At 39.3% G+C, this 24,464-nt stretch overlaps 1 protein-coding gene across 4 annotated transcripts in view; it reads right to left on the bottom strand.

The window, feature by feature from the left end:
* The window catches only part of PDSS2 (decaprenyl diphosphate synthase subunit 2), a 117,168-nt gene that overhangs the window by 11,214 nt on the left and 81,490 nt on the right, over positions 1–24,464 (bottom strand). For all 4 annotated transcript variants that reach the window (XM_082049974.1, XM_082049977.1, XM_082049976.1 and 1 more), the window contains 4 exons: positions 15,749–15,823; positions 6,602–6,775; positions 5,029–5,160; positions 701–736 (listed from right to left, as the gene is read on the bottom strand). In XM_082049974.1, the coding sequence (XP_081906100.1) occupies positions 701–736; positions 5,029–5,160; positions 6,602–6,775; positions 15,749–15,823 (417 nt within the window). The remainder of the gene's footprint in view (positions 1–700; positions 737–5,028; positions 5,161–6,601; positions 6,776–15,748; positions 15,824–24,464) is intronic.

Below are 24,464 nucleotides of genomic sequence, written 5' to 3'. Positions count from 1 at the left end.
GGCTCAGAACAAGTCAGGCTCGTGCTCAGTGAGCGAGCTGGGGACACGACGTCACCTTCTGTCTCCACCACAAGCACGTTGTGCTCCAGTATGTAACCAGGGAACCTTCTGAGCCACCTTCTGCAGCTCGCCAAGGGCTCCGTGGTGTCCCAGCTGCTTTCAGTACATCAGCTGGTTAGTTCAGGTCTGCCTTTACTACAGAGCACTCCCAGCAGCAAATACCGTGGTGATTTAGCTAAAAGTTGTAACGGGGGTGGGAAGAAAAACATATTACAGAACACATGCATGTGTATTTTTTAATAGATGACGTGGCATTAAGGCGAGATTAAAAAAAAGTAACAGCATATTCTATCAATATATAGAGACCACTGGTGGGAGCTGACCTGCAAATGACTGCAGAAGACGACGACAGCAAAAGCCATCAGAAGCCTGGTTTCACAACCAAGTTTGGGGGAGTAAATGGGATAAATAACGGCAAAAAAGATTATTAAATAGCTACATTTGATACTTACAGTACAGCTGGCTATTACTGGCTTTTTAAAATCAAGAAATTGCACAAGGCATTCTCTCTTCCTCCATATACACATGCACAAATTAGAACCTAACTTTAATACGGAAATTGCTCTCAACTGTCAAGAATATCCTTGAAAATATTACAAAAACCATTAAAAATAATGAGATTTAATAGTAATTTACCAACCTTCTTGTAGTCCATTATATTTCCTTTTCCTTGTGCCTTAAAGAGAAAGAGAGATTTTATGTAAGACATTATATACTACAAACTAGAGTTGCAAGAATGCAATTAGAAGAGCTACTACTTTGAACATAACCGACTTTCTTTAGGAATCTGATACGGAAAAACCTAAAATACGACCAAATGTGTTATCAGCTTATACAACATGGTTCTATTTCAGATTAGAGCTGCAGATACTCGATGTAATTTTTAGGCTTTTTATTATGACTTGTAGTTAAACATTTGTTGCATACAAAATGTTTTAGTCTTAAGAAATCTTGCTGTTCGCATTAATCTCTCCCATGAGATTGTGAAATAAACAATACTTCAATATCAGCAATAACAGGATTTGTTTTCTTAAAAGAGAACTCTTTGTATATCTATAGTGTTTTGCACACAGGTAATAGTCTAGAGCTCTCAAAAGGGGATGTCAGGACCACATCAGCACTACCAAGCCTAGGTTAGAGGTGCTTTGGTTTAGAGCTGTATTTACGCATCAGCATCATCCTCTACTTAAGCAGTTACATACAACCTTTAACTCCCAACACGTTCAGAAAGGAGTATGAATAAATTTTAATTTTCTTCTTGCCCAGATGCAGAATGATATGTAGTCCAAATTCCTCAGTTTTGTCACAGCACAATGCAGAAGAGAAGAGGACTATGTCTCTGTCACCCAGCAGACCCAGGGCATTCCTGCTTAACCAACCCAAAGCCCTTCCCTGAGGTCAGATCCAGCTGTACCATCATCACCTCGTCCAACTCCAGCTCTGCTCTTTTCAGGCACATTGAGAAAACAAACAAACAAAAACAACAAAAAACCCACCCATTGCTTTCTGTCTAGCCTCCCACAAGGGAAGACCGCAAACCTCAGTTCTTCTAGAATGTATCTCCTGAAAAGATGTAGATTAGGACCATTACCTCTCCATGTCCTCTGTGGGGACTTGAGAGAGCAGCCAAGAGGAGGAGGCCAGCTGGCATAATGAGAGGAGCTGGGGCCTGCACTGCAGAGGAACATTGCATGGCAAGCACAGCTTTGAAGAGATGATGCCAAGATGGCACAGATTTTGAAAACACATCAATTTTTGTAAGGGAGGAAAAATAAAATACAGAAAAGAACTGATGAGAGACCAAGCAAGCAGAACAGGTAGGAAAACAGTAGGTAGCAAAACTGGTTACTCTGAAGGAAAAAAGGAGACTAATTCACAAAAGCTCTTTACTACTCTTTAAGCTTCTTAAGAGTCACCTTTTCTGGAATGCCCATTAAGAAAACAGCCTGATAGTATTTGGGAGAAGCAAAACCACTGCCAATAACCGCTTCCTTATTTGTGTTTTCCCATCTCTTTGATTTGCCAACTTTTATTCATACTGGTTGGATCTTACAGCTTCTTCAAAATATATCTAGTAGTTACATTGTACAGCAGAACACAGCATAAATATGTTCTTTAACAAGTGATTGCCTATATGCAGATTCACACTGCAGCGGAGAATTTGCCAACATGTTTGAGGAAGATGCTTTGTAGTTTTAGCAATAGCACAAGAGGTGTGCTCAGCATGCATCCTTCTGTGTCTAATGCACATTGCAAACAGCAGAATATTTTCTCATGCTCTGTTCCTCTCAAGCATTCAAGTCAACGGCAGTTGTGCTTCTCCAAGCAGCAACCTTATTTAAACTGTCTCCTAAGCCTTCTTCACTACAACTGCACCTTTGCTTTTTTCTTTTTATCCTCACAGCAGTTTGGCTCTTGGACTTTTACTGACCCTGATCTCAGACACACAGATCTTTTTTTCCTTTCACATCAGACTTCTGCACCTGGCTTAGCTTCCTCAAAGGTATTAAGCCTGATTTACGAAAGGTATGCACTCTTGTCAAACCTGGATAACTTTCTAGGTCTCGCTGCTTGGCTGGGGAGCTCAGCCTCTCAATGTCGGGGCTTTAGGCCCTCAAAGAAAAGCATCTGCTTACCAGCATGTTAGAGACATGAATGGCCAGTTCAGCTCAGCCTTCCTCCTGAACACCAAAGATCACCATGTGCCAGTAGTGAGGGACAATAATACCATGACACTCTTCATTAATAAATGAGGTGGTGTGAAATCAACTCGTCTTGCCAGGAGGAAGGATCCCTGAATCCCCCATGAAGTTACTCAAAATGCATCAGATAAGCAGACCACAAGTGGGTGGTTTAAGACAATGGTTCTGGAGCAGGTTTTCAGTATGTTTTCCAAGACTGACTTTACTTTCTCAGATGATATGGTCCCTTTCACATGTCTTGAAACATAGAATTGAGAAAGGCTTGATAAAGCATTTGATAAATGCTTTTCTTCCAGCTCTGCTTCTTCTGAGAAGGCTCAGGAGGAAGTAGTGAAGGACATATTGAATACCTTGGCCTAGATTATTTGGTTCTAGTTTCTGACTTATTCCTTTTTAAAATCACAAATGCTATGAACCAAGATGGTTTCTAGACCTGTTCTTCACTCCAATTTTGTTCTCTGTCACCCTCAAAGTAAAGAAGTTTCTCCTCATATTCAGATGGAACCTCCTGTGCTTCAGCCTGTGCCCATTGCCCCTCATCCTGTTGCCAGGCACTGCCAGAAGGAGTCTGGTCCCATCCTCTTGACACCCACTCTTGAGACATTTATAAACATTGACAAAATCCCCTCTCAGCTTTCTCTTCTCCAGGCTGAAGAGACCCAGCTCTCTCAGTATGTCCCAATAAGAAAGGTGCTCCAGACCCCTAATCATCTTCATAGCCCGCTGCTGGACTCCCTCCAGTAATTCCTTGTCCTTCTTAAACTGGGGAGCCAAGAACACAGTACTCCAGATGCAGCCAGTGCTGGCTTCAGGCTTCCCCCTATACATATCCCAAGTCCCTTTTAAGGCAGTCCCTAAATTTCATCCAAATCTAATCTTCTCAAAACACATATATTCCGCATCAAGGCAACTTTCCACATCTGGATATCTGTTTTGCTTCTTCCAAATGAAGAGTCATGGAGACAAATGACATTGCACAAGAAGGTGGCTTGTGAGCATACTCTTACAGGTACTGCCAACATGAGAAAGTCTTTGGTTTGAGTGCTTAGCCTACACTGAAATGTCACATAGTGACCGTGACTATGGATGATATCTCAAAGAGATGTAGTTGATGTAAGGTGATTTTCTTTTCTAAATCAATACAAGCTGAGAAAGGCTCCTGGATGAGGTGTTCCACTTTGTATTGAGCTAAAGTAGCAGTTAATAGATAATTTTGCACAGTGCATGTCACTTTTATTTCCCCCCCCTCCCTTCAGGGAGAGCTGCTGTGTTGTTTCTGTAATGCCCATTTTTGGTACGGGAATTAGTGAGCAGACAGACGGCACTCCTGGAGTCCTGCAGCCTCCTCTAGATTCTGCAGATGGGAAATTGTTTCAAAGCTTTTATACACTGTGCTGTGGTAATACCATTCTTATCCAACTGCAATCATCTAAATCCATTTACATTCAACTCGCATATAAGCCTTGTGTTGAGACTGTAGAATTCCAAAATTCCCTGTCACACATTACAAACTACTAGCCCCTAATTTCAAAATAACAAAAGGTTTACTTCACTTTCAGATCCCTCAATTCCATACCATCATAAGGTTGTAGATTCTGAATATACTTCCCAAAGTTTCACTGCTGAAGAGACTTTGCCTCTTCCTTGCAGTACGTGAAGGCAGGCTGCAGCCTGGCATGGTACACAAAAAAGGCCTACACCACACAGCTATCTTATTCTTATTGCCTTCCTCATCCAAGGGCTAGCGGAAGAGAACAGCTGTATTAAGAGAACAAAGAATAAAGGTATCAGCCAGCTAGATCTCACAAATATTTTGTAGTGGTCAGGAAGCCAAGTCTCCCAGATTTTCTCCCCCCATCCAAAATTACTGCTCCCAGAGCCAAGTTGGCAGAAGGAAATGTGTGCCTACCTTTCCACCACTGTCATGCAAAGTTCTCTGCTTTAAGCTGCCAGTGAAAGTAGCTTGAAGTTACTTGAAGACATGGGACTGCACAAGTTGTGCAGAGGAACAGACACATGCTCTGTACAAATGAATCCACTTGTTACACTGACACACAGAAGTTCAACAGAGCTCGACTGTCAAGTCCCTAGTTTTCCTCCCCTTGAAAGCATGGAAGAGAGAGGTGTTAAGTATTCAAGAGCAGAGGGAACTTCTGTGTTGTCCTGTCCATTGTCAGTTTCTAAGTTTCATTGCACATTATAAACTACAGATAGGAAAAGATACAAATGGCAGAACTACGAAATTCTAAACAACACTCTTATTTACCTCTCTGATCTGTTTAATCCATGCCTCCCTTCCAAGGAATTCCTGATGGAGGACTGCAGGAGCAGAATTCAAACTGAATGCCACAGTGTCACTAGAACTTTCTTTAACAAATGGCTGAAGGTCCGAATGCAGCTGAAAGAGAAGAACATCTTTCTTCAGTTCCCAGGAACAGTCGATATGTATCCACTCGTCCAAACAAGGTCCATATCCTGATTCTATACCTACTCCCCCCTTTCTGCTTTGACACTCGTTGCACTTTTTCAAGTTTACAGGAGAGAGGGGAAAAGGCTGAAAGCACTGCAGTGGCAGAAAGTTGTGGTAAGAGAAGCGTGTAGAGAATCTGGAAAGAAATGGGTAAAAGACACCTTGCAGAGCTGGGCAAGTGATATCACACAGCCAGGCAGAAGACTGTTGAGGGGCAGGAAGCAGAAATAATATAATGGAAAAAAATGATCCAGTCTTTGGTGGGAAGAATATCAGTTTTTAATCTGTGAAAGGTAATACATTTTGAGTTATTTTGAGTACCAAAGGAAGTCGATGCAATAGTACCCTTCTTCTGACAAAGAAAACGTTACATAGCTAGGAGCTTTCTGTGAGAATTATGCAATCCTTTATACACAACTATAGGTTAATGGTGAATGTATTAATGTGAAAGCATACACAAAACATTAAAGCTATAGTCTGCACTGGAAGCAATTTACTGGTAGAGCTGTACCTAGTAACAGCATACAGTGGCATATCTATGGCAGTAAAGTTGTGCTTTATAAAACCACTTCTGTCTCCTGGAGGAACTGGAAAGTGTCTAAACCAACTCAGCTGAAGTGGATGGGAGGTCGGTCTGTCTGCCTGTCTCAAGCTACATCTGTACTTGCAAGCAGTGCAATACAGTAGGAGCAGATCTTTAGGGATAAGCAAGAGTGCCAAGAATCCGGGCTCCACACTGTGTGTGTTTGCCTTTGGCCTAACTCTCTCATGGAGGTCAGAGGCCTCCTCTGGGAAACTCTACTGCTGCAGAAGTATAGGCTGCTCCTGTCCATGTCTGGTGACCTCCCTCCTCATCCTCCTGCCACCTCCTCTGGCAGTTACCTCCACAGCAGACTATTCAGAAGGGAATGTGTACAGGTCCTTCAGCCACTGCAGCTCGTGCTCAGCCCGTGTGCTGCTGCAGGCAGCTGAGCATCTCGGCACGAATCTCTGCATGGTGGCAGCTGAGACCCAACACACACTTCCTCCTGCGACTCCTGCTGCTGGGACAAAGGCTGTGGGAAGAACACAGGAGCAGAGGAGGCAAAGTTTTAAGCTGCTACAGAAAGGTGCGCTGGAGGGACATTAACAGAGCCTTGAATGAACTAAACTACAGTTGCCACGCTACATTTTGCCAGTTCATAAGCACTGTTCATACCAGCAGCTTCTGCAAACATCTTCACACCAGCCAGCAGTCAAATCTCTCAGCGTCACTGACCTGCTGGCAAAAGTCTACAGCACAGCGGCAGTATACGACACAGCTCAAGAGCAACACGTTTTACAAATCTTACTGTATTTAAGGATCCCAGAATGAAAGGAAAAGGCGTACCTTATGACTCATAGACATGTGTTTTCCGTACTGAAATGCCATGTCCTGGATCTCAGCGCTGTGCTTTGCTAGCTCCATTGCAGCCTGGCAGCTCTTTGCCAGCAAGGCACTGTGCGACAGGAAAACCTGCTCCTTCCACGTAGAGATGCCGATATCATCTGTAAGACAGTTCTCCTGAAAATGAAGCAGAGGCTAACATGAAAACACCAAAACTGCAGCTGTGTCAGCTTGCAGAAGTTAATGGTGTGGCATAGGATAGTGCACTATGTGGTAAATAACAAAACTCCTGGTGCCAAGGTGGCAAATAAGAGCGGGCACTTTTTGGGGATAAGTAGAAAAAAGCATCAGAATAAATTTTTTATATACATATATGTATGTATATATATATATATATACACACACACACTATACTATAAATAAGCATACTAGCAGCTTCAACAAACAACATTTTCATTTTCTGCTCAAAAAGAACAATGCAAAATATCTGGAGCTGTCAACAGATTCTATGTAGATTCTTTTCTTAATGACTGTATAATTACACTGAACATTAACAGCCAATTATATTTTTTCTGAGGTACCAGGGAGAAAGAACAAAACACAACCAAACACAAACAACCAAGCCAAACACACATGGAAAAAAAAACAAACCAAACCAAAACCCCAAACCAAACAAACGCACCCCCCCAAAAACCACACCAAACCAAACCAACAAAAAACCAACGCAAACCAACCAACCAAATGCCACAAAAACCCCAGAATACATTGGCATTTCGGCCCCTTTACAGTTACCCAGAACCAACAATCCCAAACAAACTTGAGAAGTCCCTGCAATTTCCCCTTTGTAGTCAACAAAAAAATTATTACAAAAGGTATTAAAAATCTTTATAGAACTGCACTGGAAAAATGAAGGACTTGTATCTCTTTCAGTCTCATATTAAGGATGAAGAATGACTGAAAGTATTCAAAAATAAATAAACTACACTGTGATTTAGCTGTGTCAGGTATTAACTTTCTCAAGGGACCAAGAGAGATCTCAGTGTTGCCTCTAGTGAACTTTATTACCTTGACTATAAGGTCAGAGATGCTCAACACTTCTCAAAATCCTTTGTATCCAAAATATTAATTTGGATTACTTTCTACAAAGTGCTTTAATTAACACAAATCAAGCCAATTAACACAAATCCCCCCAAGCCCAAATTCAACTGCAGCTCCTTTGGCTCTCAAGGTGCCAATATGCCACTATTTTACTAATGGTTCTTCGAAGCTAGACAGGACTGTAATTTTTCTTACATACATGTTACTGTCATACCTTTAGGTACTCTCTAAAAGAGTCTTGCTTAGAAAAAAAACTAAAATCAGTAATGAGAAGGTACAGAAAAAATTTCAAGCATATAAATGTTTAAAAGTTTGTAATTTCTTCAGCCAAATCTGTTGCATACACTAAGCCAAAAAGTAATCTTTAAAAGAGTAATATAGAAAACCTCTTATATAACAAGACCTTTCCCTCCAAGTGATGTCAATTAAATTACTTAGAAACGAGCAAGAAGTAATTCTGTGTGACCCTATAGTTTTCTAGCAAGGTATTATTTGTCATGAAATCGGTAACAAATGAAATAGAATCCATCCGTTCAGCTCTAATTTTCCTCCCTTATGGATATCACCCAGAAGTGCTGCCTTACAAGGGAGAGGATAATTTGAGACTAATGGAAAAAGTAGAAGAATTCTGCAATGCCAAGTAACACAGAGCTGTATCAAAATGCCTTTGCTTTCAGACATACTATTAACTTATACAAGGAAAGTGAAGAACAGAGAAACCACATGTTTGCTGTTATGCATAGGATAACTTACAAAGTCAAGCCTAAACTTTCCTCATGTTTCATTTTACTGTAGTATTTTTGTTTTAATATCTTAACTCAGCCCAGAGCATGTGCAAATTCCCACGACTGGCAAAATGTCAAAATGAGCATTTAATTCAAGTAGTTTCCTATATATCAAGTCTTTTTTTTTTTTCCACTCAGATATAGGTCAATTTATTTTAAATTTAAAATCAGGAGCTCTTGGAAGATGCAATACAATCTTTTCCTTAACAACCAATCTGCTCAGTGAAAAAACAGTATTTACTAAAGTTTGCTGGATGATATTGAAAATTGGCAGTGATTTTTATAATTATTTGCTTTAAATCCAACCAAGATAAAAATATTCTAGAAGGGTATCCTGAAACATTTTATGAAGTTAAAAAATCTTTCAGAAGACCCATAAGTTGAAAATGTTTACTTGCTGGAGTCTTTGAACAGTAATAGGAATGTGGATATTATAAAATATCAACTGCAGGAACTGAAGAAGCTTAAATAGCCATTGTAACTTGACATATACAAGGAAGCTAATACTATGATTTGTTACAAAAATATATTCTTCTTAAACAAGTCTGAATTTCATCACAGGACTGAAAATAACAGCACAAGTTACTGTCCGCTACCTGAACATCATGTAGGAGTTTCAAGCATTTAAACACACTTCTAATTTAAAAAAAAAAAAAAAAAAAAAAAAAGGACAAAAATTGAGACCTATTTGAAGATACAGTGTTGAAATCTTAAAAAGATTTAATTGGGAATCCCTGGGTTACAGAAAGAAGCCAGCTGTTAAAAGGCATTATGCCCATGTGTGTGTGCTTTAGTGTGTGAGCTTGCAAGGCAAAATATAGCTCATTTTCATGACATAACAACTTATGACCACATATCCCTAAAGCTTCTGCTGCTTAGGAAGGCAAAGTTTTCCAACAATCCAAATGCCATTTTTTCTAAAGTTAACTCGCATGTTACATGTAAACTGCCCACCAACAACACTGCATTGTTGCAACAAGGGTGTGTCTGACAAAATCTAAACATCATTTTCAAACACCAAGGGAAAAATGAAACTAGTTCTAAATTGCAAAGCCTGTAAAATCTGACATAATAACAGCACTTTTTATTTTAGAGAAATTTTGCATTTTCTTGTAAGTTTTGTTTTGTTCTGTCAGCAGTGGATATTTCAAAGCACATTGGTTGGCCCAGAAGACTCCTAGCAGCCTGTCACATAAAAGCCTTTTTAAACTTCAATTAATTCTAGCTGTAGTTGACAGCGCTCAGACATTTGATTAACTAATGCTTACAGACGGACCTTGTCACAAGTTCTGTCCACAAGAAGTGGGTTCAGATCACAGCCAACTCTGGAAGAAAGCAGCCAACTCCAGACACCGTTTGGATAATGTCAGCATAGGAGCACAGGGAAAAAACCCAAATCCAGCTCTGTCGACCCTGATTTCCTATGGGAAATTAAGAACAGCTGAGGGTGCTCCCATTTCACTAATCACAGAATGCCCTGAGTTAGAAGGGACCACATGGATCATTGAGTCCAACTCGTGGCAAGGTCAGGTACTGTTCTGTTAGAAAGATTTTGGCTAGTTGAGATTTTTTCTTGTTGTTGTTAAGCTGCTTCCATAATTTAAATTGGGTTTGAAACAATCATCTCAGGCAACAGGAAACAAAAAACTTTTAGAAAATGAAACTGCAGGACAAAATATGCAGTCACAAGCACCAGGAAGGGCAGCCCTTAGTGATGTTAACAATGATCCCTAGTATGAAAGTGGCACTTAAAATAACTCAGTTTGGTTTGTCACACCAAACAAGATGCTTATATGCAGTTCAGCTGACAACATTTTCAGGAAATTATGAATGAAAACTGTGTCTTAAATGTGCACAAAACCATTTGCAAAACCAGGAAGGAAGTGTGAGACTTTCCAATGTAAAACTTCAGCAGTAGTTGGTAAGAGAGCCTTTATTTGATTGCCACACCATGGCAGCTCTTTTCTAGCCATCTGCTGTGGCACAAAATGATCAAAATGTCTCAATCACTTATATCAAACCTTAGTTTGGTTCTCAATGGGCAAACAATCCACAGAAACAAATATTTTACAACAGCATTTCAACGTTTTAAATTAGGTAGCTCAAGAACTTCTATTTTACATAAATAAATTCCAATACAACTACGAATCTCTCTACCGGTAGCAAAACATCTTGCATGTGGTTCACATAAGCCTTCACCAGATGTATTCCTGTTTGCTGAACATGACAGGGCGTATTTTATTTGTCTATGAATACACGCCTTCCCTGCTTTTGGAGGAACAAGAGTATCTGCAAATGGGTCAATAAAGCGTGCCACCGACTACCTCATATTTTTATTGTGCCTCTGTAAAAGAAAACAACACACAATTTTTTAAAAAGTTTGAAAAATTATAATAAATTCAAATATCTTTCCACATCTGTTACTTTTAAATCTCTCTGGAAAAGCTTAGTATTTAAAAGAACAAAAGCAGTAAACAAATAGCACTGGCCTTCTTTTAGCTATGCTTTTTTTTTTCCCCCTCTGACATATTTACCAATTCTTTTCACAGATGTTCTCTACTCAAATTGCGTATTTTAGTTTTCCCTTTTGTCTTGCAATAGAAACATTGAAAAAAAAGAGCTCTGACTCTGATTCCTGCCCTGCTAAAAGGTGGTTTACATGACTCAAAATACATTTCATTTACCTCCTATGGTAAAATTTATAAGCAAATCCTTTACTTATAACATAGACTCACAGTGGTCCAGTTGATGGACACGTGCAGTACCCCTAAATGTTACTCCTCAAAGTAGGACTGGTGACCGAACATCAAAGAAGAACTGGTACAACTCTCTGCATGTAGTCTGTGTTTTGTTGGAACATAAACTTATTGTCATTAATAAAAACCCTACGGGGTGTTTCAAAAAGAGGGACCCAATTTCAAAGCTCTTCCTCTTCAAATTTGGTCTGTCCTTTTGAAACACCCTGTGTATAGGTCTAAAACAAATACCTGTTAATTCACTATTTGTTTCAATGAGTACTTGCCACTAATGTATTTCTTATTTCAACTTGTTTTACATACTAGCTATACACAATTTTCACAAATTTCCAAAATACCTAGGAGCTCTTCTAGCCATCAGTGGAACATGTTGGAAATGGTCTTGTCTTATGTTATAGTCTCATTCCAACAGTAAAAATGAGTTTTGGAAAGGCTCAGTAAGCATCAGCTAGATATTCTGGAGGTAAGGAAAAAATCCCAACAAGGCAGTTTCCTGTGACAACCCCTAATACTTTAAGATTGCAAGAACGGTCTGGCAAGTGAAGCATAAAAGCCAACACAATCAAGTCCTGCTCTTGATTCTGCTGCTGGATCTTGAGCTTCCCCGTATCTCTTGTCCCTGTTCAGTGGACTAGCAGGGATGCTAATGCATTCTTCATTCATATTTGTTAAAATGTCTCGGATATTAAGACAGAAGGTTTCTATTACAAAAGTGCAAGAGTGATCTGTGAGTTAGCAAACATTTTAGAAGCTTTCAATCTTTTCGAAATAGGGAACAGAGACTCAGTGCAATGTTTTTTTTCTGTTAAAAATAGATACCAAGGCTATGACTGAAGGCCAGATTAGACAACTTTCATTTTTGCACTCACTGAAGGCACAAATTTTACTCCCAAATTAGATCTAGAGTTAGGGAAGAGAGATGGGAACTGCGAAGAGTGTCCTTCACTCACAGCGTTTTGGGTTGAGAGGGGATTTATTACTAGTACACAAAGGTTTATCACATCACCCCTTTTTCTGCTCCAGCCTACAGTCCAAAATATTAGCTTAAGCCACTAATGAAATGTCTTAAACCACAGCAGCTATTTGCTGCTTTGAACTTGAGTGGCAGCCCTAACCTTCAGGCTGGCTTTGCAACCAAAGCCTACACTTTGTAGTTTGGGTTGTCATTTCACATACAGATGAAAAGTTAAATATTATCTTTATTTCCCCCATTTCACACAGATCTAATGACTCACTATGCAGACAAGATGAAGAATGACCAAACAGAATGTACTAAAATGGGGTGGCTGTAGGATTGCGTTTGGTTTTACGGAGGAAAAAAAAAAGTGGTAATGAGACCTGTCAAATAATTATATCCATTGTATGTCTTCAGGAGTAAATAAGGTCAATCTTGTTAGGTCAAATGATTCTTTCATTTTCCTACTCAGCCATCCAAATGAAGAAAACGGAAACTTTTATTTGGGGGGTAAACATGAACTCAGGGTCTCAGAGGAGAAAGGTGAATTTTGCAGAGTTATTTTTGTCTGAAGTAAACGACAAAACCATCAAGATAAAACCATCTAGGCAGACATCTAGCAAAGCTCAGACCAACTTGGTGATAAATTAATCTATTTTATGGTACTGAGGAGATTCATAACAACTGCATTAAAGACATTTAATATATGAAGTACAGTTTTCCTGTCTTGAAAAGGAAAAAAAAAAAAGGTGGGAAGATACCCTTCTGCTTTTCCAAATTTAAGACATTCCCAGCAATGAAAATGCCATTACTAACATCCCTATGCCATACACTTCAGAAGAAACAAAGTCTGACATTTGAGATTTAGCTGCAGAGTAGATTAAAGCATTTGTCTTACCTCTAAGAAATGTAGTTCACATTTTCGTTTCAGTCAAGTTGCAATTAGGGGCAGAGGGAAGATGCACAAAGGATGCAAATAAGGCAGACCAACAGCTGACCTAGTCCATTTGGCAATCATTGCTAAAGAGATGTTCAGGACACGAATGGGACGCGGTCTCAGAAGAATAGTGTGAGGAAAGCAGCAGGGATGCTTCTCCCACATGGCATGGAACCAAATTTCTCAGAGTATGAGATTAAAAAGAAGTAGATCCCGCACTTGTTTGTTTTAGGTCTCATCAGAAGTCATGCTCTACCCATCATCAAGACTAAACTTCAGACACTGTCACATAATTTTCAGTACCTATTATGCCACCATACTAATTGTGTTTTTAGTTAAGTGGGTTAGTTAGTTTGAGTAAAGTAAGGAAGGGTATACTGTAATTTCAGCTTTCAAAAGTATTTTCTATTTGTCATTGGGCAATGGGAGGGTAAATGTGGTGCAGCTGTGCTTAGTTTATCTCACACTTCCCTTGCCATACACACATGTGGAGTGCTTCAGAAACAGAAGATAAACAGAAAGACTTAAGAAAAAGCAGATTAAGACCTTCTGCAGTGGCAGGAACTCAAAAATGTCCACAACACTTCTCATTTATACAGGGGCCATGGTTGAAATAAAATGCAGTTTTATTGCTGAGAAGAACTTACTGAGCTTTACTTCTACACACAAAAGAGTAGTTGTTATTTAAAATACGATATATCTGGGATCTGTCTGTATTTAGAAACCTGCTGCAACACGGAAAATAAAATTTTAAGCATTCTTTGTGAAAGTCTCAGAAGACACCACCTATTTTAACACACAACCCTGGGCACAGCGCTTGGGAGCAACCCCAAAGGCCGCAGTCTGGTTTCCATCCACGGGTTAAACATGGCAGGTGCAGACGGACTGTCAGGTTCCCAACACTGCGCTGCTACCACCTGTCTGCCCAGGGTCCCCTCCCAAGAGGCGCCATTGGACACCCTGTGCATGTCACCCTCCATGCACAGCCGTGCGAGCCCCTGGCCATGGGCATCTCCCCAGGGAGGTGTCACGGCCCTAAGCCTGACAGTGTTCAAGAAGAGACTGGACAACGCCCTCAGACACATGGTGTGAACTGTGGGGTTGTCATATGCAGGGACAGAAGTTGGACTCAATGATCCTTGTGGGTCCCGTCCAACTTGGGACATTCTGTGATTCTATTCTCTGATCCTATGATCTCCCAAATGTGCCATTATCGCTTCTCTGCCAGAGGCTCTGGCTCCCTTCAAGGGAAGATCTCAGCTCACCCGTGTGATCGCCTCCTACCCAACCAGTTTCAGAGTCAGAGGGATAAACTTAAACAAGGTTAGTTTTAGCAACATGTCTTTGCCGCTGCAGAGCAGGAGAGACAGATACCATGCAGTGGCACCCAGCCACAGTTAGCCGATGGCCCTCTCTGCTTGCCCACTGCGGTTTGGCCAGTGCCACCAGCACAGGCATCTCCTGTAGCGGTAACCCATGCGATCAAGACTTCCACCAAGGTATTCCTTTTGCGACATACTACAATATAGCAACAGTAAAACAGAGCTGCAATCTAAGTACACGACAAATATAAATGAATTCATATGCTTTTGCAATCTCAGAGCCATCTCACCTACTGAGCGCTAAGATTCGGGTCTCTTGAGGCAAACGAGGCACATGAGAAATATCACTGTAAATATATCTATCTACCTCAGTGAATTTCAAGACAGATATTCACATACACAGACTATTCATCATTCCTACACAGTGAAAATTTGCTATCATAAAACCTGTAGAGGTCACGGCAACTTTAAAATTATCAATTTTAGCATGTGCTAAGATACAGTTATAGCAAATGAAAGAAAGAACTCTTTTTTTGCTCCAACATCCCAACGAAGCAAGCCTACTTCAAGAAGCATCTCTACAAGTTTCCTTAAAGATTCTAGTAAAGACAAAACTACCTAGATCTAATGTGACGAATTTTCATTACAGTTCTTGCCACACAGTAACATGGCACATCCATAATTTCCCTTGAAGAAATACGAGATTATGTGGTGTGAAACACTGGCAGCCGCTGCTTTTGCCCACGCCAACTCCTGCAACACGTGCACTGGGACTTTTGGTGGAGAAGAGCGCAGGGCTACACTCATACCACTTCAGGACAAAACTCATGTTTATACGATTAATAAGTGAACACTTCAAAGAAGAAAGGACCCAATATAAGTTCAGGATGAAGCATTCTGTAAACATCTTTGGGCTTGGAAATGGGAGATTTGACATGAAAATATTAATGATGTTGACAATATTGTAATAAATGCCTCTAACAGAACCTTGACTAGAAACCTCTGGAAATGTTTTGAAACCCCATAGTAAAGCTTGCCTAGAGCTCCCGGTAATGACATGTGATATTATTTTATTAAGCTCTCACAGAAATAAAATAGTCCCTCTTTAGGCATTTTGAGAAAATTCCATCAGAGCTCACAGGTGTCATAACGATGTTACTGCTAAAACTCACTAGGACTGCAGCTATTCTCTTCCTCCCTCTCCCTCTTAAACAGATGAGAAAGTCATCATATTTACTGCAGTCACACATTAATATCACCAAATTTCTTGGGTACATAAAACTACTGAAATTCTTACCTCAGATGATTTGGAGTTTTCATAATATATACCTTGAACTAAGTCACCAATAGCACTTGAAATGAGTTCCACAACCTGTAAAACAAAAGGAGAAAAAGCCTTACATCTTTAATTATCACCAAATTTACTAACAAAGCTATCGCCAGATTTCCAGAGAGTTAAATGGTCATAGCCTTTCCTTGCAGAAAGCCAGTTGCGAAAGACTGAAGGATTTACGGGGATATATTCTGCACAAGCATGATCGTGTCTCTCTGCTAAAGCCTCTACTACAATAACTCTTCTATCAAAGTTTTAAGTCAATATAAATGAAAAGCAAGACTTTCTTTTTTTCCTAAAGTGTGAACTATGGAGCGTATTCTCACAAGGATGTTCACAAAACTAATAAATCCCAGTTCATGAATATGAGACAGTACCTCATCTGGGCTTTGTTTTGTTTTGTTTTTTCCTGCCAAGTAAATACTTCACAATACCTCTCATTGGGAGCTGTTAAAATTCTAATCTTTGTGGCTAATACAGAAAAGTCAGAATCCATAGAAAGGTAACCTTTCAAATGTGATCATTTGGTATTCAGGTGCCCTGGGAATGCACTGTGGATGTATTTAGTTCATGGCCTGAGGCTCAGCTGTACCACATACACTGAAAGTCGGCAACACGGGAATGTTTAAATCAGGTTTATCAATCTGTATTATCTTCAGGGTTCAGACTTTTTATTTTATTCAAGCGAAGCCTAAAAATCTGAACTTGATCCAGAATGTAAAACAAGCAGTCCACAGTCTCCCTGGAACTACCGTACAATTTAAAGTCGTGCATGTGAACTGCCTTAATCGGAACAAAATACTCAGATTAATTGTAAAATTAAATGCAGGCATTTCAACTAAGCACACCTTAAGGCTACCCTTTTAGTTGCTCACAAAGTTTTAATTTCTTGAATGTTTAATTTCCTATGCATATGAGGCTGTATCTGATTCCTCCTTTTGCTTCCCAAAATTCAATGTCGTTCTTATTGAATTAAAAAGATTTAGTTTCCATTTTTATCGTTCTTGTAACTGAAGACACGAAGTCAAATGATAAAACCCCAAACAGAAAGATATTTTAACATTTAGGCATACTTTATTTGATAATAAAAACACATTTGTATGCTAGTTTTCAGTACTAGCAGAAAGGTTTTGTGTTTTTTTTTTTTTTTTTTTAAATGCTGGTTCATATACATATTCATATGCACAGAGCAAGCACTAACTTTAGAAACGGTGCTGATTAAAAGTCATGTTTTTTCTTGCAATGCATATGGGTTAATTTGCAAGACCTATAAAAACAGCCTAAAAAAAAAAAAGAAATCACATTGCCCTTTAGGAAACCAGATACTGAAGAAATATTGTAGCAATACGAGCTGCAGAGGAACTGAAAGGACAATGATCCTACAGTGTTACCAGATGTGTTGAGTTATTTAAGTGGGGAACAGAGAAAATCAGAGGCTTTTTTTTTCTTCTCCCCCTCCCCACCCCCCAGCCCTTTTTTTTTTTTTTTAGGTATCAGATAAGCCCTATGCCCAAATCCAGGAGGATAGTGTATCGCCAATAGGTCTATGAACGTCTGTAACTAAACGCCCAGGACCAGATTGCATTACAGTTTATACAAGCAACATCCCAAGATTCTTCTGATGGCTGGGACACATAATACAGATCAATCACTCACTAAAAAATGTTATGGTTTGTGAAATGGTCTGAGCTCAGAGACCTACACTGGTAATACGAAGAGGAATTTACAAAGACACTGAGTCCTACTCGAAATGTCAAAGTGATAGTATGAACTTTTAACAATGCATCTGGCTCTGGATAACCAGAGCTTTTCCTCTCTTGCCTGAAACTCTAGACCGGGCAGGACCCTGTTTTGGGGTTTCTTTTTTCCATCTCTCCTCTCTCTTTTTAGTGCAACTCTACTCTCAAAGGCAATTTTAACTGACTTAAAATAATCCCGGTGAAACATTTGTGAACAATTGTACCTCTTCCTCTTATCGTTTATAAAACATCTTTGGAGACTTGCACATTCAACATTTAGAAGAATCAATATATTAAATACCATTAGGCCTTTAGTGGCATATTGAACACTATATGTTAGTGAGAATTTAATATTACCTCCCTTCTTTCCAAATTTATCTTTTTTTTTTTTTTTTTTTTTTTTTTTTTTTAAATACAGTATTTTTCTGAGGTAAACGCAAGGCCATACAGATCACTACCAGGAATGAAATTCCAGTTTCAAGAGCACAGTGGGACGCTTGCGTGAGGCTCTGTTACTTCATCAACCCTTAATCTGATCTATGAAAAGCATCAGCTGCATAACATCAGTGGCCTAGGGTCCTGAGCACTGGGGAAAACAATAAAAAATGAGGAAACCAGGTAATTTTCCTCTGTATCCCGATCTGACACAGAGGAAGAAAAATTGTTACAGAATCAGTAGTGTTCACGCAGTCAATGATACACTGACTAGTTCTTAGGCATCACTTTTTAGCAGAAAATTGGAAAGCAATCAACATCCACTGTCAAACTTATTTCCTCCTGTTTTATATAAGGGAAAAACAGTGTCAGGGAACTGATTTTTCCAAAGATTATGCAGCATGCCAGTGGGAGAGCAGAAAGCAGTATCCAAGCTGTCTCTGTTCTTATCGGTGCCTTTCTGCCTGACCAGTGCCCTGTTCCACTCACTGACATTTCTGAGAAACAAGTTTGAAGAGCAGGAAAAAGCAGAAGAAACAATCAAGTGCTCCCAGTTGCTTTTCTTCTCATTTGAAGGTTGAGCTCCACTTTAAACAAATTCAAAGATGGGGAAAGGGAAGAAAGAACTGCCAGAATTAGTGCTTGAAAGCAGCAGCGTCTCAAAAGAGACCAAAGGCAGCCAGTTCTCTCTTCCTACTATTTTTTCACTCCTCTACTCATTTTTGAGAAGCCTGGCCCCATCAACATACTCAAGATGAGCAGGAGTAACATCATATTGAAGGAAAACAAACTTCCATTCTATTTTTTGTTTTCTACTCTGCGTGAGCATCTTCCAAAGCATTGTGTTCCCTGCTGCCCTGGAGCATCTGCAAGGCCAGGAGCAGCCCGGGGGATGACCAGTTCCTTGCAGGTGACAAGTGAAAGCTCATGCTAATAATTTCATGTCCTTTAAATGCATGTTCTGCAACTGTTCTGCAAGGTTTATTTTTAATTTTTTTTTATTTTTTTACTTCCTAAGGTGTTACTACTTCAACACCTTTTGCAGAGATGTGATCTCTTCTGCTTTTAAAAGGTCAACACAAAGGCCGTCAATTTATGATGAGCAGAGGGAAGAGATGGATCGTTAAAGCTGAAATCTGTCCTGCTATTTAGGCAGACTAAGTCTGTAACATGATGTAAATTCTGGACACAAGGGTGTGATGGCTCATTCCACAGCAAGACAGAGCTCATGCTCCTACCTCTCAGATTTATGCAGATATGGAATAGCCCAGAAGCCTGTGCGATGTTTCAATACCAGAAGAGCTCTGTAGCTTTGAAGATCAGAAGCCTGGTGAAACTTATTTGCAACTCCTTTGTCAAAAATGCACAGCTTTAGCCCTTCAAAGTTCTTTAAATTTACTGACTGGAATTTCTCAAACTCCGAATTTCTAAATATTGACTGAAGAAATAAAACAAAGCTGTGGTCATTTTCTTAGCGGTTCACAAAATTACTTGGGACGTTCAACCAACCACACATTGAATCTCCTCCCTCTTTTTCCTGAACTCAGACTAATCATCCAGGTAGTGCACTCAGGACCCATCTATAAGATATGACAGGGTTCTGAATTCCCAAAGCATTCTGCGTCCATGGCGACTCAGAATAGGACCATGAACTGTCACGAGCACAGCGGCCTAGTTCTTCCTCGCACTTGACCACCCTGGGAAATCCAGCTCTATCTATAAAAAAAAGCCATGTATTTTAATTAAAGTGAAACCTTAAAGCTAGAAGGGCTGCAGGGAAATCAGAGAATAAAAGACATTTTGGTAGAGCACTTTCTTCGAAGTTAGAAGAGAAGATTCAGACTCCCTCAAGTACAGTGAAAAGAATGGATGCTGGGCCCCACTTATCCTTCCCAAGATTTCTAAATACCCTGGATGAAACGATTGCTGCCATCTGTTTAGCAACTCAAGCACTTTGTTCCCTTTACTTGTCTTAAAAGTATTTTGTTTAAAGTCCACTGCAATGTAACACTGCATATGTATTTTCCTCTGTTTTCCATTGTAGTTTTTAAAAAAGTAACGAATTTGAGCTTCATTCAATGTGTGGTGGTTTTATTTTAAATTCAGTGGCTGTAATGGAATTGATTACACAGACCACGCTGTTTCAGAGTTGTAATACAGCGTCTCTCCAGACTCCACTGGATATTTTCAAGGGGAACATCAGGGAAAGGATGAAGCTCTTGTGGAGACAGGAAGCAGTACAAAGAAGAACACAGCAATGGGTATATATTTGTTCCTCATCCTTCCCCATTTCTATTTGACAAAATTCCTTAGCTTTGCCAAATTCCTTTCAAGAAGGACCACAAGTAATTCCTTCCTTTCTCAGTCTTTGTCTCTCTCTCTCTTTGGGCTGCTGGTGTTGAAACAATATCATTTCCTCACACGTCTGCTATGACAGACCCTACTTCTTGCTGCTGAAAATGTAGCAAGACTTCTCCATACAAGTAAAGAAGAAAATCAGATAGTCAGCTCCCAAAAAAGTGTTATTTTTTTGAAATATTTCCACACTTAAAAATTCCACAGAAAGTTCTTAAAATTAAATATTCTCCTGCATTTGACACAGAACCACTGTAGCACTAGGAAGCTAAAGACGAAACGCAGTAAACAGATGAAACTGGATTTTGATTGTTCAATACTACCTAAAAAGAAGAGAGAAAAACTCTACAGAGTTCCAAGAACACTGGAATTCAATTTTCTTTTCTGGTAACGTCCTCAAACATCATTAGTCATGAAGGTAAATAAGTGTGCCAGCCTACAAATATATTTTTTTTAATGTAAAGTTTATCAAATCCTATTGGATTTACTGCTTGAAATAATCTTGAGCTTTACTATTTTTGAAGCTGTCCCTCTCCAAGTTGAAACACACAGAAATGACTTCTCAGTGATTCGCATTCTAGAAAGTTTTAAATACTCTTGGAAAACGCATTTATGGTTTTCTTCACTCTTACAATGATGAATAGCAAAATACAATGTGCAATGTAAACACATCACCCAAACCCACTACTTGATGAAAAGGTACTTCCTAGACATGAAAAATTCCGTCAAAATAATCAGCAGCAGTCAATTTGAATATTGTTAGTATTGTCAAATACCTACCTTAAGGTAAGTCTGCCTTAAGGATTTTCAACAGTGTTAAGTTACCCTTTTTATGCTGATGCAACACTATCCTCAGAAGGGGTTTTCACTAGTATAAAGACTTCTAGTGCATAATTCAGTCACTTTCCTTAATGATAACATAACCAACAGCAGAAATACTGTTTTTCCTTCTCTACCTCCACATGGTACCTTACACACGTATTAATACCTTTGCCGATCCAATGCAGCAGATCCTTGCACTAAAGCACTCAACCAACTGCTGATGAGTGACTCAGGTTAGAGAAGTCTGTGATTTCTTCAGCTTGACCCTTTTGGATGGGGTGGTTTCCTTATATAAAACAATGAACAAAGAAGGTGTAATGACTACAGGGTTCTGTAGCTGTAAAACCCTCCTCATCAATAAATGACACAGAAAAGCGTGACTGTAAAACATGATTACCAGTCATGCTGGTGCAGACAACCATTAAACTTCGATATGTTCACAAATGAATTGCAGATTAAACTGAATAAAGAAAAAAATCTGATCATCTCTGAGTTGACAGAAATTATACCTGCAAATGGTATTAACTATTTTACATAGAGTCTATCTGAATAAACTTGAATCAGAAGTAATACCATTTAGCATCTGACAGATGGAATAAACTAAAAGAAGCTGCAGGTGTTTGTTAAACTAGCAAATCAGGAGCAGCAGTAACCTGATTCTAGACTCCAAGGGAAATGCTGCTGGATTTCAAAACACTAATATTAACTATCAGTTGCAGTCCACCCAAATATTCAGTCTTCTTGCTAGCCAACAAGACATCAAATACCTCAGTGTTTTGTTTAAAAGTCCTATTAACTCACCTACATTACTGCTCTAATTTTACGCATTATATTATTGCACTGAAGTCACTCCAGATGTAAAGGCACTTTTACTAAAAATTTGACCCTGGGTAGGTTCATTTTAAAGAGGAGCTTTACAGCAGCGAAGAAAGAGGGGAGGATACATAATCTATCACCCTATTCACAAATCACATATGTTTTAATCTCTCCTAGTACTATAACATGTATAAACACCTGCTGGGAAGGAATGAAGAAGAATGAGCCAAATTCTTCTCAGTGGTGCCCACTGACAGGAGAAGGCAACAAACACAAATTAAAACATGACATTCCATCTGGACACATGAACACACTTTACTCTGAGGGCATCAAACAATGGAACAAGTTGCCCAAAGGGGCTGCCCAAAGTCTCCATCTGCGGAGACATTTAAAAGCCATTTGGACATGGTCCTGGGCAACTGGCTCTAGCTGACCCTGCTTGAGCAGAGCGTTTGGACTAGACGATCTCAAGAGGTCCTTTCCAACCTCAACCATTCTGTGATACCAGTAGCTGATGGAGGAGAACCACAGCTGATTTTGCACACTCACATCTGCAGCACCAGTAATAACAACTTTTCTCGTCTTTGAAATAATAAAACCAAGGCTACAAAGCTGGTGCCAAATACTCTCTTAGGGAACTGTTAAGTTTACTAATTGTACTGGGAACAGTCTTCCCTTGTACATATAGTACTTAGGAGACTAAGAAAGGCAATCCAGACAAATTTTAGATTCTTATCACTACTGCTAAGAGCTTTTAATTGCAACTGAATCATCACAAAAACCTATTTTTAGTTTTCAGCAGTGTATTCTCTGTTGAAGTTGTACTCCAGGTGGACAGCTGACTATATACTGACCACTGTGACCTCCAGTCCTGCCACAAAATTGTTTATTAACTGCCTTATCATGAAAGTCCCCCTCTAGAACCCAATATGTCCTAAGATCCCACCCACCCAAAGATAGGTGTTAATATGTATTAAGTCCACATCCCAAAAATAGTCTGTTTGAGATAATATTGTTACAACAGTATTTCACCAGAAACAGATTAGGTTGCTTTTTATCTTACTACACGGTCTCAGTATTAATCTTACTATGTTTAAGAAACAGACTTTAAATACAGCCAAGAAAACAGAACTTGTGATCTTCCACGGCTTCAGCTATAAAAAGAATTAAGTTGGCATTGCAAATATTGCTCATGGAGGAGATCACCTTCCTCAACTTTCTGAAAATTCATTTTCATTTTATACTTTGTGTATAAGCTAAAGCTACTTAGCAATTAATTACTCCATGATGATTATTCACTTCTGTGAAAGAAAGAGCAGTAATGAACATCTCTGCTTGAAGAAACCCGGACAGTGGCAATATCTGTTCTAAGGAGGTGGTGAATGAAGCAGCAGAACTGCTGCCTCTTAAGAGTTCTTTCTCACAGTATGCACCTTGCGCAGAATAAAACATCACATACTCACAAGTTTCCATTGCTTAAATTTTTTAGAATAATTTTTGTTTTCTTTTAAATATCCATTTCCTACATATTCTGGCAACGATCAACATCTTGGAAACAGTTTCTTGTTAACAGGTAAGGAAATATCAAATATAGCCACTTTTTAATGTTTGCCTCAAATCTTTGAAAGGCAATTTCTTCTTTGAAATGTGAGGGGTTTTGCCTTGTAAAAAGTAAGAACCTTTCTTACATAATTTGGCCTTAATGAAATTTATTTATATATATATATACACACACATGATAGGCATATATATATCTGAAAGACTGCAAATATTTTTGATCCTAAGCCATTTGCCTTCACCACTAGAGAACTGCCAATTCAGTGTCATACATAGAGGGAGCAAACAAGAAAGGGACAGACACTGCTACCCCAACTATCCAGAACACATTTCCCAGGTATAGCGATTATCTTGAGATCTTGAACGACCTCTGACTTTCCTCTCAACAAAATCAGCTTTTTCTTCAAATTAGTTTTCACTTTCTTCCTCACTGATGCTCCATTGTCATTTGTGAAAGGCTGCCTCTCTTTCATGTATAGATAGCATATTAGTATTTTCCAGACCATTCTGCTAATTAGACGAGGCATACAGCAGTTCTATCAGAAAAAGAACTACTTAACCACGTGTTAGAAGTAGCTGTGTGGTTTTCCTCTGAGGAGGACAATATTTACCTGGAATAATGGCAGGTATTTGGTTCAGGAACTCTAGCAGTAAACATTGATTTTGGTCTGCTGGGCAGAGCAGAGGAGCAGAAAGACGTGTGTCCCACACACTATGAGGAAGGCAGTTTCAGATGGAAGTTGAGGAAACTGTTAGTGAAATGATTCAGAGACAAGAACATTAAATGGTGTTTGTGCAAATCAGTATGAAAGTCTTTAGCAGTCTATTGAAAATTCAGCAGAACTGAGTGGATAACTTTTTCTTGAGACACATACTTGCTCAGTCAACGTGGCACTGAAAGAGAACCTCAAACATTCACAATTCTGTTCTCGATAGCTCCATGCCTTGATGCTTTA

The sequence above is a fragment of the Streptopelia decaocto genome (assembly GCF_964273445.1).
Source record: "Streptopelia decaocto genome assembly, chromosome: 3".
NCBI lineage: Eukaryota > Metazoa > Chordata > Aves > Columbiformes > Columbidae > Streptopelia > Streptopelia decaocto.
The sequence above is the reverse complement of the archived record's forward strand: the minus strand, read 5'-3'. Positions and strand labels throughout refer to the sequence as shown.